The 15,428-nt window shown below is 45.0% G+C and overlaps 1 protein-coding gene across 1 annotated transcript in view; it reads left to right on the top strand.

The window, feature by feature from the left end:
- The window catches only part of CNTNAP2 (contactin associated protein 2), a gene marked incomplete at both ends in the record, with an annotated part of 2,063,650 nt that overhangs the window by 1,879,469 nt on the left and 168,753 nt on the right, over positions 1 to 15,428 (top strand). The window contains 2 exons of the mRNA XM_079711872.1: positions 7,355 to 7,591; positions 14,971 to 15,104. Coding sequence (XP_079567998.1) covers positions 7,355 to 7,591; positions 14,971 to 15,104 — 371 coding nt within the window. The remainder of the gene's footprint in view (positions 1 to 7,354; positions 7,592 to 14,970; positions 15,105 to 15,428) is intronic.

Here is a 15,428-nt window from a genome sequence, read left to right on the forward strand (position 1 = left end):
GTGAGAAGGCCCCCTGACTCCTCCATAGTCAACTCGTAGAACATATAGTTTATTGATGTGTTTCCAGTAATAAACTTTACACCCGTGTCTCATGGGTAGCACATACCATTCAGGCTAAATGCATGAGATTTTTCTTTGGTATTTTTCTCCTTTGTATGGATTCAGACACTTGAAGTTTATTAAACACAAATGGACCTGGCAGTGCCCTGACCTTTAGAAAGAATGGTGGGAAATGGCTACAATAGACATGTATTCACCTGTGGAAACAGAATAAGTAGAGATGAACATTAACCCGTCTGCGTCCAATGTTGGCCCAAAATGATTATAGTAAATTAAAGAAAACATCAAACAAACAATTTAAAAAGTCAGGAGGGAAATTCAGAGTGGTACACCTGGAGAGAAAAAGCAGATTTTGCCAATACAAGGCCAGGAGAGAAACTGGTTGTATTTCAGGATAACGGGGTCTTGGGAGTAGAATAGGAAATAAGTTTAAACATAACTGAGCCTTGCAGATTGCCCAGGAAGGAACCGGGCCTGATTCAAAATCGGGAAACATGCAGAAGGGTGACGTCCGAGGTCTCTAGGAGCAGAGCTCCATAAAATTCACTTAACTTTTTTTACTCAATGATAATTAAAAAACAGTTAATGAGAGTGATCATTCTGGTCACTGGAATTCAGCCATGAAAGAGTTTAATGACCCGAGGCTGGGGCTGCCGTGTCTGTTCTGCAGAAATTTCTCCTAAATTTTATAGAGGCTGACTAGAGCTTTCAGGATCCAGGGTAACTGGGACAAAGTAGAAGAGAGCTTTGGAAGGCAGGAAGGAGGAAGCAAATATTAAAGTTTGGTTACAGCAGGAGCTAAAAAGAAGGAAGCCTGCTGTTATGGGCTGAATGTTTGCGTTCCCCCCCAACCAAATTCATATGTTGAAGCCCTAAGCCCCAGTGCTGTGGTTTTGGAGGTGGAGCCTTTGGTGGTACAGTCAGCATTCATGCCTGTAGGTTCCACAGTCATAGATTCAACCAAACATGGATCAAAAATATTAGAAAAAAAAAAAACTCCAGAAATTTCCAAAAAGCAAAACTTGAATTTTCCTTGCACCAGCAACTATTTACATAATATTTATATTATACTAGGCATTATAAGTAATCTAGAGATGATGTAAAGTTTTCAGGAGTATGTATGTAGGTTATATACAAATACAATGCCATTTTATATAAGGGACTTGAGCATCCAAGGATTTTGGTATCCGAGGGGGGTCCTGGAAGCAATCCCCCATGGATACCGAGGGATGACTATAACTAGGCTTAGATGAGGTCATGAGGGTGGGGCCCTTATAATGGGATTAGTGCCCTCAGAAGTAGAGACCAGAGAGCTAGCTCTCTCTCTCTGCCATGTGCACACATGGCAAGAAAATGTGTCTGCAAGCCAGGAAGGGACCTCTCACCAGGAACTGAACCAGCCAGCGCCTCGATCTTGGATTTACAGCCTCCAGAGCTGTGAGGATAGATTTCTGTTGTTTACAACACCCAGTTATGGTAATATGTTATAACAGCCTGAGCAACCTAACACACCTGCCAAGATGGGGGCTCAGTAAAGGTGGTTTGCTTGAATGACTGGGTCAGTGACAGTGGGTGAAGGCAGTTCACACAGGCTGATAGACCAACTCTGAACATCTCTTCCCAACTCCATCATCTCTTAGTGATGCCACATTGGCAGCTTGAAATCAGCCAAGGTGGGAGTGTTTACACCATGGGAATAGGCGGACACCACAAATCAGGGTTTCCCCCCAGGAGAGCCAGCTGTGTAACATTTACCAGCACACTCCTGGATAAGTTAGATGAAAGCCTTGTGGGAACATGGTTCCCTGGGGTTCTCACATTCACAGTACACCTTAACATTTGTTGTTGCTGTTGTTTCTGCTTTAATTACTAATACACAGTGGCACTCTTCAATTATCTTTTATTACCCATCCAGAGTGATTCAGCATTTGTAGACTCTCCTGGCAAACCAACCATCATTTAAAGCATTGTTTCTATGGGAAAATAGTTCCAAGTTGCAAGTTACTGACTTTAAAATAAACTTTTGGGAAAGAACCCATCTGTGAGTTGGGGACTTTCAATTCTGGGTCCTCAGGGGGAAGTTAGAGAACAGAAAGAATCGTGTCTATTTAAAAAATATAGGTTGCAAAACATATACTAAGTGAAAAGACAAAAGGAATAGAATTATAGAACTTGGAGGAGAAGATGAGGAGCAATTTAATTACAGGGGTGGGTGCCAGCTGTTTGTTTTTCCACTGTGAGCATCAGGGATTTGGTTAGACAAAAGGGAGAATACCTCTGTGGTATTTTTCTGGGATGTATGGTTTGTGGATTTTATTTCAAACATTTCCAAACTTACTTTCCACAATCGGGTAATTTACATATGATCCGTTTTGAAGACCAAGAAATGGTTAAGACAAGATTACTTGTCTGCTTCAAGACCCCTGTGATCTTTATGATCCTAAGTCTGGCATAATGTATTTCAAAATTCTGAGACACATAACTCAACAAATCTCCTTCATAATATATCTTAGAATAACTAGACCCAAAATTTATCATTTTTTTATCCAAAAAAAATTAATATCAAAAATTAAACTATCTCATATTAGTATAAAACCTTAAATCAAGCATTCTAAATCAACTCTTTGATCATTTAATGGGGGAAAAGATGTTATTTGGGGCTGGTGAAGTAAGCATTATTTTAATTATTCATTCAGAAGGGATGGGAATATTACTTTCCTAAATGAAATCACAGTACTCTGATCTGGCATTTCCTTAAAAAGATCTGAGACAATGAAATAACAGCTGTAATTCTGCCACTTGGAACCTTAAATGGCTCACAGCACTCCCAGGCCCCGCTTTGACAGTTGGGTTACGATGTGGTTTCAGAGCAACACTTTTAAGCGTGGTATATCCCTTCCTCCAAAACTGGCATGAATCCTTAAAGCTTCTTAACTATGGATGACTCTGAAATACACCAAAAGTATTCTCTATGGCATATTTTTATTTGTTTATCCAAAATCCCTAACTTTCCAAATTTCCCTTTATGTTCCTGCCTTGGAATGATTGTCGCCAGTTTATCTGAGAAAAGTGTTAAGTTCTCACTCAGACAGGACCGCCCAGCATCCCCACCGAGCGCACTATCCTGCCTCAGTTCCAGCTCCCAGGACCTCAGACTCTTGTGTCCCTAAGCATCGCCTCTTACACGTGCTGATTCTCAAGACCCTCTGAGTCAGACCCTCTGAGCTAAAATCTGGGGCTGGGCCTGAGCACCAGCATTTTAACAGACTCCCAGGCCTGTTGAGAAGTGCTGTCAGGGACTCAGTTCTGCCCTCTCTGTGGGAGCAGAATACCTGGGGAGAGCCTGGCCCGAGGGAGCTTAGGACCTCACCGGCGATGCCCTGTATCTGTGGCTCAGGTGCCTGTGGTCTCCTTGGCTTTACCTGCTTCCTCAGCCTCTGCTGCTCAGAACCCCCACCCCTCCCAGGCCCAGGTGCTGCGCTCCTCAGTCTTGAGTTTCAAGGGCCCGATAAGTTTTTTCTCTCCCTGTGCATCAGCCCTGTCTGCTCACCTCTGGCTTGTTCAAACCCTCCAGCCTTGATCTCTAGCCTTCCTCCCTCCCTCTCTCCAGTTCCCAGGTCTACCTCTTCTCTCCTGCTTGGCCCAAACCTGTTCCCAGATGCTGACCCCTGCATCCTCTGGTAGAACCTCTCTGCTGGCAAAACACACCCCTTGGTGTCTTTGCTCTGGGCGGCCTGCCTGCCTGCTCTCCCCAAATGCTCCCCGCCCCACCAGCTGCTAGACGCTGTCACATCAGCCAGTCCTAGTAATGCCCGTCTGTCCCACTAGGATCTGAACTACTGAGGGTAAGGAGGTAAGGATCACCTCTGTCTCCTTCACTGTTTTCCCAGCAGTAGTGGGAGCCTAGTGAGTTTTGTGTGAACAACTGATATTGTTTAAAAAAAAAAAAAAGGAGAATGTGAATTTCACCTGGGGGCACGATGCTCACATTGCAGACTCTCTGGCCCCTAAGTTTGTTTGCATGCTGCGCCCTCAGCTAGGTGTCTTCATCTTCACCTTTACATAGCGACCCGCCTCTGGCTCTTTGGGCCCCGAGTTCAATGTCTTTTCACTTGGGAAGTCTTCCTGGAGCCCTGGAGACAGGTCTGGTACCCCTGTTGTTCCAAGTGCCCCTTATGTAAACCTGATCCTGTACTGAGCACACTGCCTTCGGATGATATCTGTTAGCCTAAATTCTCCTCTAGATCAAGAGCACCTTGAGAACAAGGATTGTAACCTCAGCACCCGGCATAGTGCCTGGCATGCAGCTGGTGGTCAATTCCACTCTCTTTGCTGAGAGAGTGGAAAAGTCAGCTCAGCATCCTCTGGGCAGTAAGAGGGGGGTTCTTCTCACATAACCTGCCAAGTAAACCACCATAACTCTCACCACACTGTGTTCAAAGTGTCAGTGTGTCTCCTCTACACCTGCCACTGGACGTGAAGCTGGATCTGGCCTCTGTACCCCTACACCGAATTAAATCTCAGAGACAGAGTTTTGGGTAAGGTAGAAAAGGACGGCTTTATTGCTTTGCCAGGCAAAGGGGGCCACAGCGGGCTAATGCCCTCAAAACTGTGTCCCAACCCAGGGGGGTTTGTGAGGAGTTTCACAGTCGAGGGGCGGGGTTGCTGATAAGGATGAGGCCTGCATTCCTTCAGTCCAGAGATCATCTGGTGTCAGGTGATGATGGGCGAGCTGTGACCTTCTCTGGAATGAAGAGGGCATCATCAGGTCGTTACATCTTCCATTTGGTGGGGGCCTTGATTCTGCAGAAGAGCGCAAAGATATTGTTATGTGTATCCCTCGAGGGGGACCCAGGACCCTGCCCCCAGGCTGCACTATTGTTTCTTGGCTGCTCCTCCCTGGTCTCTGCATCCCCTCCCTTCCCTGATCAGCAGTTGTTTGAACCTGCACTTTGGAACCCAAGGAAGGGGACACAGAAAGGCTTTTGTGCCCAGGAGCCCCACAGGGTCCTGCTCAGTTTCAGACAGAAGACTCTTTAAGGGCGTTGATGCATTTGCTGCATCTTTACATCCTGGTGAGTCGTGCAGTGACTAACATGGATTAAGTGTCTGTTTAATCCTGTGTTTCCTGGCGAAGACACTCTAGGCATTTTGAGCAGGACAATTCTTAATTGTGTGAGACAGTCCCACATGTCACAAGACACTCAGCAGGCTTCACCCCCACCCACCAAATGCCAATAGTACCTTCCATGTATGCGCGTGCGCACACACACACACACACACACACACACACTTGCAAAAGCCCTTGGGTGGGGGGCCAGGAGGAGAACAGTACTGCCCACTGTTGAGAGCTTGTAGTTAACTGACCTCTTCACCACAGCTCAGTGGGAAGCAGGACGTGGCAGCCTCTGCAGCAGTGCCAGGCAGAGTGCTGCACGTGTGTGATCGTGTGAGGTGGGGGTCAGTGTGGCATCTGCGGCCCTCAGTAGAAGTTGGTAACCTGTCTTTGTAATATGACTAAGTAATCTTTTTTGGACGCTTATCATACATTCCAGGCACCAGGCTAAGTATCATCCATGGGTTCTTTAACCCTCACGACAACCTGAGGCCCCAGGTTCAAGAGAGGGAAGCTGAAGCTTAGAGAGTTTCAAGCCACTGACCAAGTTGACAGGCTTGGTTAGCCACAGGTGTCTGACTGCAGACCCGGAGCCACCACACTGAGCTGCTGAGTCTCCCTGTGCTAGGCTTCTTTAACAAGAACAAACTTCAGAATTCCCAGAGGAAAGAATCCTCTTACAATTGGTCCTCTTCTATTCATTATAATGTAGAGAGGATGTTTCACAACATACATTCTGTGTAATGTTAGTTTAGTGGGATGTCAAGTCTTACGAGAGTAACGGGTTCCACGGGCAAAGAAGTTTGGGAAACGCTTTCAAGGGCACATGCAGAAGGCAATGAAACAGTTAACTGTGAAGGCCAAGCAAACGTTGCTAGTGCCCCAGCCTTTCACAGGGAGTCAGGAGGTGATTTTAGAACATGGAGCAAACAATGGAGAAACTGTAGCAGGAGCTTATCTGCCAGGCAATGATTAAAAACTAATTAGCATTGATTAAGCCACAGGAAAAAACTGTTGAAGGATGGGTGACCTTTCTTCTAATTTCTTAATAATAATAATAGGTACTATTTATTATGTCCTAATTACTTTAATTATCTTTTGTAATTCTCACTGTTATTACTTCTCTTTCACATATAAAATACTGAGGCCTAGAGAAGCTGGCTAAGCGACTTCTAAGGCCACATAACCGATTAAGGGCAGCACCAAATTTGAACCCAGTTCCCTCTCTCTTCGTGTCTTGTGATTTTTGAAGACTATACCCAGAGTCTCCCAGGACTTCATCAGGGTTTCACCAAGGGCTTTCCTGCGTGAACATCCAGAGCAACTCCGATCTCTCAGAAGATGCCCATGAGTTCCTTGAATTAGTGGTTCCTGTGATGCTGTTGCAGGAAGGGGGACCCCTTCCAGGACCTGAGAGCGGGCTCTCGTCTAACCCTCGGAAATGAATTGTCCAAGGAGACACATGTACCGACAAAGCAAGAGACTTTATTGGGAAGGGGCGCCTGGGCAGAGAGCAGCAGGGTAAGGGAACCCCAGAGAACTGCTCTGCCAAATGGCTTGCGATCTCAGGTTTTATGGTGATGGGGTTAGTTTCCGGGTTGTCTCTGGCCAGTCATCTTGCTTGGCCCGTCTGACTCAGGGTCCTTCCTGATGGCGTGCGCATCACTCAGCCAAGAGGGATTCCAGTGCGAAGGATTCTAAGAAGTTGGTCGTCTCCTCCGGCTAGTTTTCCACAGCACCATGTTCCTTATCGGGACCTCCTGTCGTGAGACAGCTCAGGGAAGCCGGTCTGGCCGAGGCGGGTGGTATCGGTCAACAGTTCCCTAACAATGCCACTGCCTTTATTCTCAGCATCTCTCTTCAACCAAAATTAGTTATTTGGTCTAAGTACTAAACATGAAACTTTTTTCTGGTATGAGTTAACGTTTCTTAATTTAGCTACTACGTTTTAAGTTGACAGACTGCTATATTCTGTTACACTGCTTTTTTGGTTTTGGTAGCGTATCCGTGTTGATGAAACAACGTCCATCTGCATAGACGTTCCCTTCCTGGAGTCGGTCCACCCTCCAGGAACAGCCTTAGCGGCCACGACTAAGCTCACCGTCTACCCAGGTTAAATGGTTGGTGGTATTAGCCTCGGACTTCTCACCTTTCCATTTTCTCTTTCCTTTTCAACAGATGTGGGCGCATTTTTTGAAGAGGGGATGTGGCTGCGGTATAACTTCCAGGCACCCGGGTCCAGTGCTAAGGAATCGGGCGGCAGGTCGGAGAACTCCCCGGACCCGCAGAATGGGACCCCGGACCTGGCCCGCGAGGAGATCCGCTTCAGCTTCAGCACCACCAGGGCACCCTGCATCCTCCTGTACGTCAGCTCCTTCACCACTGACTTCCTGGCAGTTCTCGTCAAACCCAACGGTAAGGACGAGGACACCTAGCCTTCCGCCCTTCCATGTTGTGATATCGGGGACCATCTCCAAATATACACTGAGCCAGGAGTGTCAGTGTGACTAAAATAGGCATCCTATTTTAGAATATACAAATGGACTTAGGATCTTTCAGAGAAATCTCAGCAGTTCTAAAGCATATAAACATGCCAAACATTGAGTCTATTTCCTCTCTGAAAACTTGAGTTCTATGATACTTGGAGTTTTAAGATCTCTTTTTTACAAGTAAAAATATTTAGGTTTATCAAGGGGCAAATCTCTCTCATTTCCCAGTGGAACTATATAGGTTGGAGACATGGAGGCTGCCTCTCTTCATGGTCTTGCTGTTTAACGATTGAAGCTCTGCGGCCTTTTTTTTTGTTTTTTAACATCTTTATTGAAGTATAATTGCTTTACAATGGTGTGTTAGTTTCTGCTTTATAACAAAGTGAATCAGTTATACATATACATATATCCCCATATCTCTTCCCTCTTGCGTCTCCCTCCCTCCCACCCTTCTAGCTGGTCACAAAGCACCGAGCTGATCTCCCTGTGCTATGCAGCTGCTTCCCACTAACTATCTATTTTACGTTTGGTAGTGCTTATATGTCCATGCCACTCTCTCACTTTGTCCCAGCTCACCCTTCCCCCTCCCCATATCCTCAAGTCCCTTCTCTAGTAGGTCCTGCAGCCTTTTTTGACAGCTATTTCAGTGTCGTAGCATCTTAAAGATCAAGATTTTCTTCTGTGGGAACTAAAAATTATTATTATTAACCCAATTCAGCTTGAGTGTTAATAAAATAGTAAATTCTTAAACTTCTCTGGGCAGTGCTCTGTTGGTTTAAAAGATGGGTGGGAAAAAGATGTTCCTTAGGATTTTCCCTTTCAGAAATTATTTCTGAAGAAAGAAGCCAAAAATCAAACAAAGATTCAGCATGAATATGTTCATCATAGTTTATAATGTTACTTATGAAAATAAGAATTGGAAAGGACCTAGAAGTTAAATTTTAGGAAAATGGTTAGTAAAAGAGGGAGTCACCATTTTATGGAATATCGTATATCCATTAAGAATAATATTTATGAAGAGTAATTAATGACATGGAGAAAATTTTTGTGTAATATTATATAAAACCAAAAAAAGGCATGATACAGCCTTGACTGTACAATATCAGTTTAGCTCTGTAAAAAAGATGGGTAGGAAAAAAAAAAGCAATAATGTGAGCACAAAGTATCTTTGTTTGTTTGGGTAGTTGATTTGTTTCTCCTGGGTAATACTCCTCTACACATGTCAAATGCTGTCAATGATCCTGTCACTGTTCTCATCAGGAAAAAACAGTTAAATCAGGAAGTGAGGAAGTAGAAAAGTGTACATACACCCCTGCTCTCTGGAAGTTCACGTGTTAAGTTTCTTTCTCCTGCATCAGATGAAATAGCTGTTTAATCCATTGATGTTCTCCACCCTCATGTCCCAACCTCTCCTCAGTGGGCAGGGAGGCTGGTTCTCACCTCTAGCTTGTCCGGAATGTCAGGAACATCCCTCGGGAGATGCTGTATTGTCTGCTCCTCAAGCCACTGCCACGTTAAAATCTGGCCCCAGTTCTATCCGGTAACTCACGCCCCCAAGCCTGCACCAGCCCCTGCGAGCACCCACGCGTGTGTCTGTGGGCCTTTGTCACGCGCAGGGGTTTTGACTAATCGTTTCATATTAATAGCTACCGTGTAAGGCTGCCCGAAGCTGTGCTAAGTGTTTCACATGCATTCATTCCCAAGAGCACACACTCTGTAAGGTAGAGTCCATTCTTACCCTCTTCCTGCAGGTGGTAGACTGGAGTGCAGAGAGATTCGGTGATTTGCACACTCAGCTGGTGATGGCACAACTGGGGTTCCTGAACCCAGGTGTCTGATGCTGGACCCAGAGTTCTCCACTGCCCTGCTTAGAGACCTCTAGAACACTCGGTGCATTTGCAAAGCATGGACAGTCAGTTTCTCTCTAATTATTGCCAGGCTGTCCTCAGTTGCTAATGAAAAATTGGCTTTTTCATACTCCAAATACTGCATTTTTTATGAATTGAGATTTAAAGCTAGAAAAATTTGAGGAACTCATTGAGGGAAAAGAAATCAATAAGGACTAAGCCAAAATGTCATTAAAATAAAATAAAAAGTTTTAACTGAATGCCCTGGCATCTCTTAAACTTAACATCTTGGAAGCTGTATTGTCCTCACTGCTCCCAGGCCCCTCTTGTTGTGACAGTGCTACCTCTTCTCAGACACCAGAACTCACAGCCTGGCCTCACTCATGAGCACTCCACCCTTCCGCCTCTTGTGGGCCATCCAGCCTGACAAGTCCTGTGCATCCTATTCTCACCATGTCCTTCCAGAGTATCCCTTCCTTTGCTTCCACACTGCTACTCTCCTGGTAAATGTCTTCTGATTCAGCGCTTCCCGACATTGTTCCTGGCGTGGCACACATAGAATGGCACCTGGGCAGATGCCTGAGGTTGTGTTTGGGAGGCCCCCAGCCCAGGGACTCCAGCAGGCCTTACCTCCACAGATCTGCCAAGGCCTGAGGGCAGCCGGGCTCCTGGCACCCCGTGACCCCACCGTGGGGTAGCAGTGCACCTCAGCGCGTCCCTGGGATGCTCTGTCCCGACCGTCTCTCTGCTTCCAGTCGCCCTAACCTTGCCCAGCCCAGCCAGAGTCGCTCTTCCTTCACACACAGTGTCCCTGTCATACAGCCAGGAGGGCCTCCTTCCCCAGGAGCAGGAGGACAGGTCCCGAGTCCCAGCGGCTTCCAATCAGGACCCACCAGCCTCTTGAGTGAGAGCCCAGAGTGCAGAACCGAACGTCCGGGTTTGAATTCTGCTTCTGCATTTGCACATTGTGGGATCTCGGGCAGCCGTGAGCCGCGCCGAGCCTCCGTCTCGTCATCTGTTACATAGTGTCTCCCTCAGGGCAGTGCTGTGAAAGTCACATGAGTTAGTAGGTGTAACACACACACACACACACACACACGCTGTATGTGTGTGTGTTAGCGGTTCTTATTATCCAGAGCCCATGACTTAATCTACGTTTTGCCGCATATTGAGGCCACGCCTCCCTTCTCTCCCTTCTCCAGGAGCTCTTCACTCCTCATGCCCCCCGAGGATGTCTGCCCTGCTGCATGCTGTGCTCCCTTATCTGGAAAAGCTCCATCTACCTCTGTAGCTTAATACCTGCCTTTCATTCTAGACCCAGATCAAGTCTCACCTCCTTTCAGTGACTTCTCCTTCCTTTAAACTCCTATTACACTTATTTTCAATGTCCTTTGTTTGGCTTTTAGTACACTGTATTGTTGTCCATCTTTGTTATACATATGCCCTGTCTTCCCAGTGAGATGAAAGGCCCCCGCACTACACCTCCTGCCTGCAGTAGGTGCTCTGTGATTGTTTGCTGATGGTAATGGTGATGACCAGTGGAGAATAAACCTGTTAAGCACATTATTTGCTGCAGCCAATAAAAGAGTAGTCCCTTATCACTGCTTTAATTCACCCAGGAGATGGACATGCGATGCAAGAAGTGAAGTATCTCTCCATCTTAATAATATTTTATTTTAATGAACAAATATTAATATTCTCCTTCCCGTCATTTAGTGGTTCTCTTGTGCTATTGTTTGAAAGGAATAAATATATCATTTAAATTTTATTATTCAAGAGTATTGCCATTACTGTTGATAGATGTTCACTATATATAAATTTTAAGGTCCAGCTCATCTTTTTCCTCAAAGCAAATCATTTCCATTGCCATTAAGTGAAGCAGTTAGAGAAGTTTTACATCATATTTACAAAGTCCAAGAAATCCAGAAAAGAGAAAAAATAACGAAAACTTAATACTGATTTTAATGAGCTGGAGAACATAAAGGGGCCAATGACGAAGAGACAGTAGGGAGAAAAATGTCCAGGGTTTTGTGGGGCTTTTTTGGCATAATTACCAATTCCTCCAACTCCTAGCCTCAAAGTCAGAGCCCTCTCTTACTTCTCTTTGCATCCCCAGATCCAGGCACAGCCTGGCCCATACCATACAGGGGCTGGGGATGGACATCTGTATTAGAAGTGGACACCACACTTATAGCCAGCCAGGCAGTCCACTTCTAGACCTTGAAAACTTGGGTTCAACAGGGGCACTAAATAAGTATGTTCTAAAGAAATTAAGTTTTAAATGATGAATGAATACAGCTGTGTATTTAAGAAAACTGGCTGTGATCATACAAGGTCAGAGCACCAGAAGTAAAGTGGAGAATAAAAACTCAAGACAATTGACTTGTTTTTTCTACCTATAGCCAAACAACTGCCTAATCATCTCCTTTGCTGCCAAACAATAGATTGTTTTTAATGCTATTAGAATAAAGAAAAAATAGGGTAAATCACTGAGGGGTGGGGAGAGAAGTAGCTCAGGAAACGGGAGCAACATACTCAAAGGTCCTGAGACAGGAAGAATTGTATTTCCTAGGGAATAAGAGAAGTCCTAGGTAGCTTGAATGTAAAAAGTAAGAAGGTAAATGGCATGTTTTAAAATAAAGTAACTGGCAAGCTATGATCAGACAGGACATCATAAGCTGTGTTAAGAATGTATGTCTTTATCCTAAAAGCAGCTGGAAAGTTTGAAGAGTTTTAAGTGAACCAGACAACTAGTCAGTTATGCATCTTGAAAAGATTTCTCTGCTAAGAAAACATGGGAAGGAAGAAAGCACAGAAGCAAGGAGACCATCATCCATTCACTCAGCGAGTAGTTATCCAGCACCTACCATGATCAGGCCTTGTTCTAGACATTGGGAATTAAGTCATAAAGAACATAAACAAAAATTCTTACTCTCCTGGAGTTTACATTTTAGCAGAAGACAGCAGTAAACATATTATGTACAGTATGTTCTATGGTAAGAACTCTCATGGGGAAAAAAATAAGGCAGAAAAGGGAGAGCCTGGCCAAGGGAAAGGAGTGGGTAAATTCTGCTTCTAATAAGGAAGTCACAGAAATAATCACTGAGAAGACAATATTTGAGCAGGACCTAAAGGGAGTGAGGGGTCAGCCATGCAGATAACTGGGAAATGAGCATCCTAGGCAGAAGAACCAGCAGGTGCCAAGGGCCTGAGGCAGGAACATGCTGGCATCTGGGGAGACAACAAAGAGGCCAGTGTGTTCAGGTGAGGAGTGAGAAAGGAGGAGAGTAATGAGAGGTTATGTCAGAGGTGAGGGGGAAGATTTCAGAGAGCCTGGTGAGCCATTATGAAGACGTCGGTTTTTACTCTGAGTGAGACAGGAGGCCACGGGAGGGTTCTGAGCAGAGGACCGCTCTGACTGCCGTGTGGAGAGACCAGGTGCGTGAGGGGCGGAGGCCAGGCTGGGCTGAGGGAACGTGGCGGAAGGGCAGTAGTTAGTATGGAGGCTGGTACAGTAATCCAGACAAAAGACGAGGGTGGCTTGGTCCAGGACTAGAAATGGAGGTGACGAGAGCAGTGAGATTCAGGGTGTGTTTTAAAGACTGAGCCAAGAAGCTTTGCTGATGGATCATACGTGTATTATAGGAGCAAGAGGGGAATCCGGACTTTTAGGCAGGAATAGCTGGAAGGATAAAGTGGCCATTAACTGAAATGTGGAAATTGTGATGGAATAGTTTTCGGAGGGGAAGATCAAGAGTTTGGTTTCACGTATGCTGTGTCTGAGGTCCCAGTGAGACACCTCCATTAATGGATTAGTAGTAAGAGAGCACAGAAGGAGGGGACTCACCTGAGAGTGAAATGGGGTCAAGAGTGATCACTTTTAAAGGAGGGACTGATTTGGGTCACGTGATCCAGGCAGAAGCCAATGCACGTGAAGCTCAGGTGGTGGCCGTCAGGTCACTGATAGGGCGTGGCCAGCACAGAGGCCCTGAGCCAGGCCAGGACCTCTGCGTGCAGGGGCAGGCTCCTATGGGAACCACACCAGGGCATTCTAGGTGCCAGTGGAGGCCCTGTGGTTGTGGAGATGGGGGAGAGTGGGTGAACTTAGACCCATTGAGGAGACGAAAGTCAACAGTGCTTGGTTGAAACGCTATAAAGCAAAGGAATCTAGGATTAAGTGCCAAGAGAAAACTCAAACAGTGAAGCCTTGCCAGATTTGTTCAGAAAGGAAACATAGGAAATGCAAGTAATTCATGATTGTTCTTTCAATTCCAGGAACGTAGTTCAGTATTTTAAATGGCACATGTAACTCTAAATAAGGAACGGCAGCATTCAGAGACGATTGCATTCATTTACGTACACATGAGGACATGAGAATTACCTACAAGGAGATACTGCCAAATATTTAGAGTAGTTAACCTCTGGATGGTGGAGTTTCCAGTGACTTTCTTTCTTTTTTTTCTGTTCACTTTTTAAGTTTTAATTATCATGTTCTATTTCACAACTTAGAATATCAGTTTCGTTCCTCTGGAAGGAAAACGAAAAAGGCGACAAAGAATCTTTGAGGTGATTTACAGTTAGCCAAACTCTTGCTAAATTACTGGCTCCATTTTTAAGCTCTGAGATGTCAAAAGCTATTAACACGAAGATTCCAATTTGAGTAAAAAATGAGATAAAAAGTCGATGCCTTTAAAAATCGTACCTAAGAAATAAAAGCTACGTTTGCTGTGCAGATTAATTAAAAGCAGGATATAGAATATTATATTAGTCTTTGAATATTGCTTGTCATTATTGGGAAGAAACAAGAAAGAGAAAAAAGAATAATTTGTGGAGGCAAAGTGAATACACCTGAGAGGCAGTGAGGACCCATCCTTTTGCCTTTGATTTGCATTTGGATTGATGAGGTCTCTAACCTAGAATAAAAGCCATTGCTTTGTTTTCTTGGTCTCAGTGAACCCACCCAAAATCCCATGTATTTATCTTCTGTAAATTATGTTTATTCTTAATTTTGTATGTTCATGATTCTTCTATATGCTGAATGTCACACTTTGCAGATGGCATGAGACCATCCCGGCATCCTGCATTTATTTTTTATTTCACAGAGTATTTTGTGGGGCCTGTAGGCGTCTCCATGGTCCTATATCATGTATGTGCTCATTCTGCCATCCCAGGCGCAATCCCGACTTGGATTGTTTACACCGTTTGCTGCTTCAACTTGGAGATGATGGTCACTGATGGCTTGTTGTGGGTAGATTGTCAACATGCGTGTGCCTGGTGCTGTGAGCCTTTATGGATTAGTGTGCTTCTGAGCTAGCGACTCAGAATTCAGAACGGCGGTGATATTGATGGACGTTGAAGCTGAGTTTAATGGAATTAGCCTCAAGGGTTGGGGGAAGTGACATTAAAATGAAATCTAGAGTGGAGAAATGACTGAATTTCTTTTCTTTTCTCTATGTAGGAAGCTTACAGATCCGGTACAACCTGGGTGGCACCAGGGAGCCGTATAACATTGATGTGGACCACAGGAGCATGGCCAATGGGCAGCCCCACGGCGTTAATGTCACCCGTCACGAGAGGACCATCACTCTCAAGGTACACGTGTGTTACTCATCAATCGGATGTGATACAGGGTTGCAATCTCTGTCCTCTGTCATGCTTGGCTATTGGTTTTGGTTAGTTTTGTTTTGGGCGGTTAGGACAGGTGGAAGAGATGCTTCTGATACTTTCTCCTACAAATTTCTAAGCTGTGAAGTAGAAAGATAATCCAGTTCCTACAGGAAGGACAATGACGGAGTTGATGGAGAAGAGATTTCTTGGGAGAAGGTAGAATAAATGTTTACTCTGTACGTTCTTTGTAGCTTTCCTGCTTGTAGCCTTGCACATCTATCAGTCTACTGCTTTTATCCATTGCAGCAT

This window comes from Hyperoodon ampullatus (genome assembly GCF_949752795.1).
Source record: "Hyperoodon ampullatus genome assembly, chromosome: 9".
Classification (NCBI taxonomy): Eukaryota; Metazoa; Chordata; class Mammalia; order Artiodactyla; family Ziphiidae; genus Hyperoodon; species Hyperoodon ampullatus.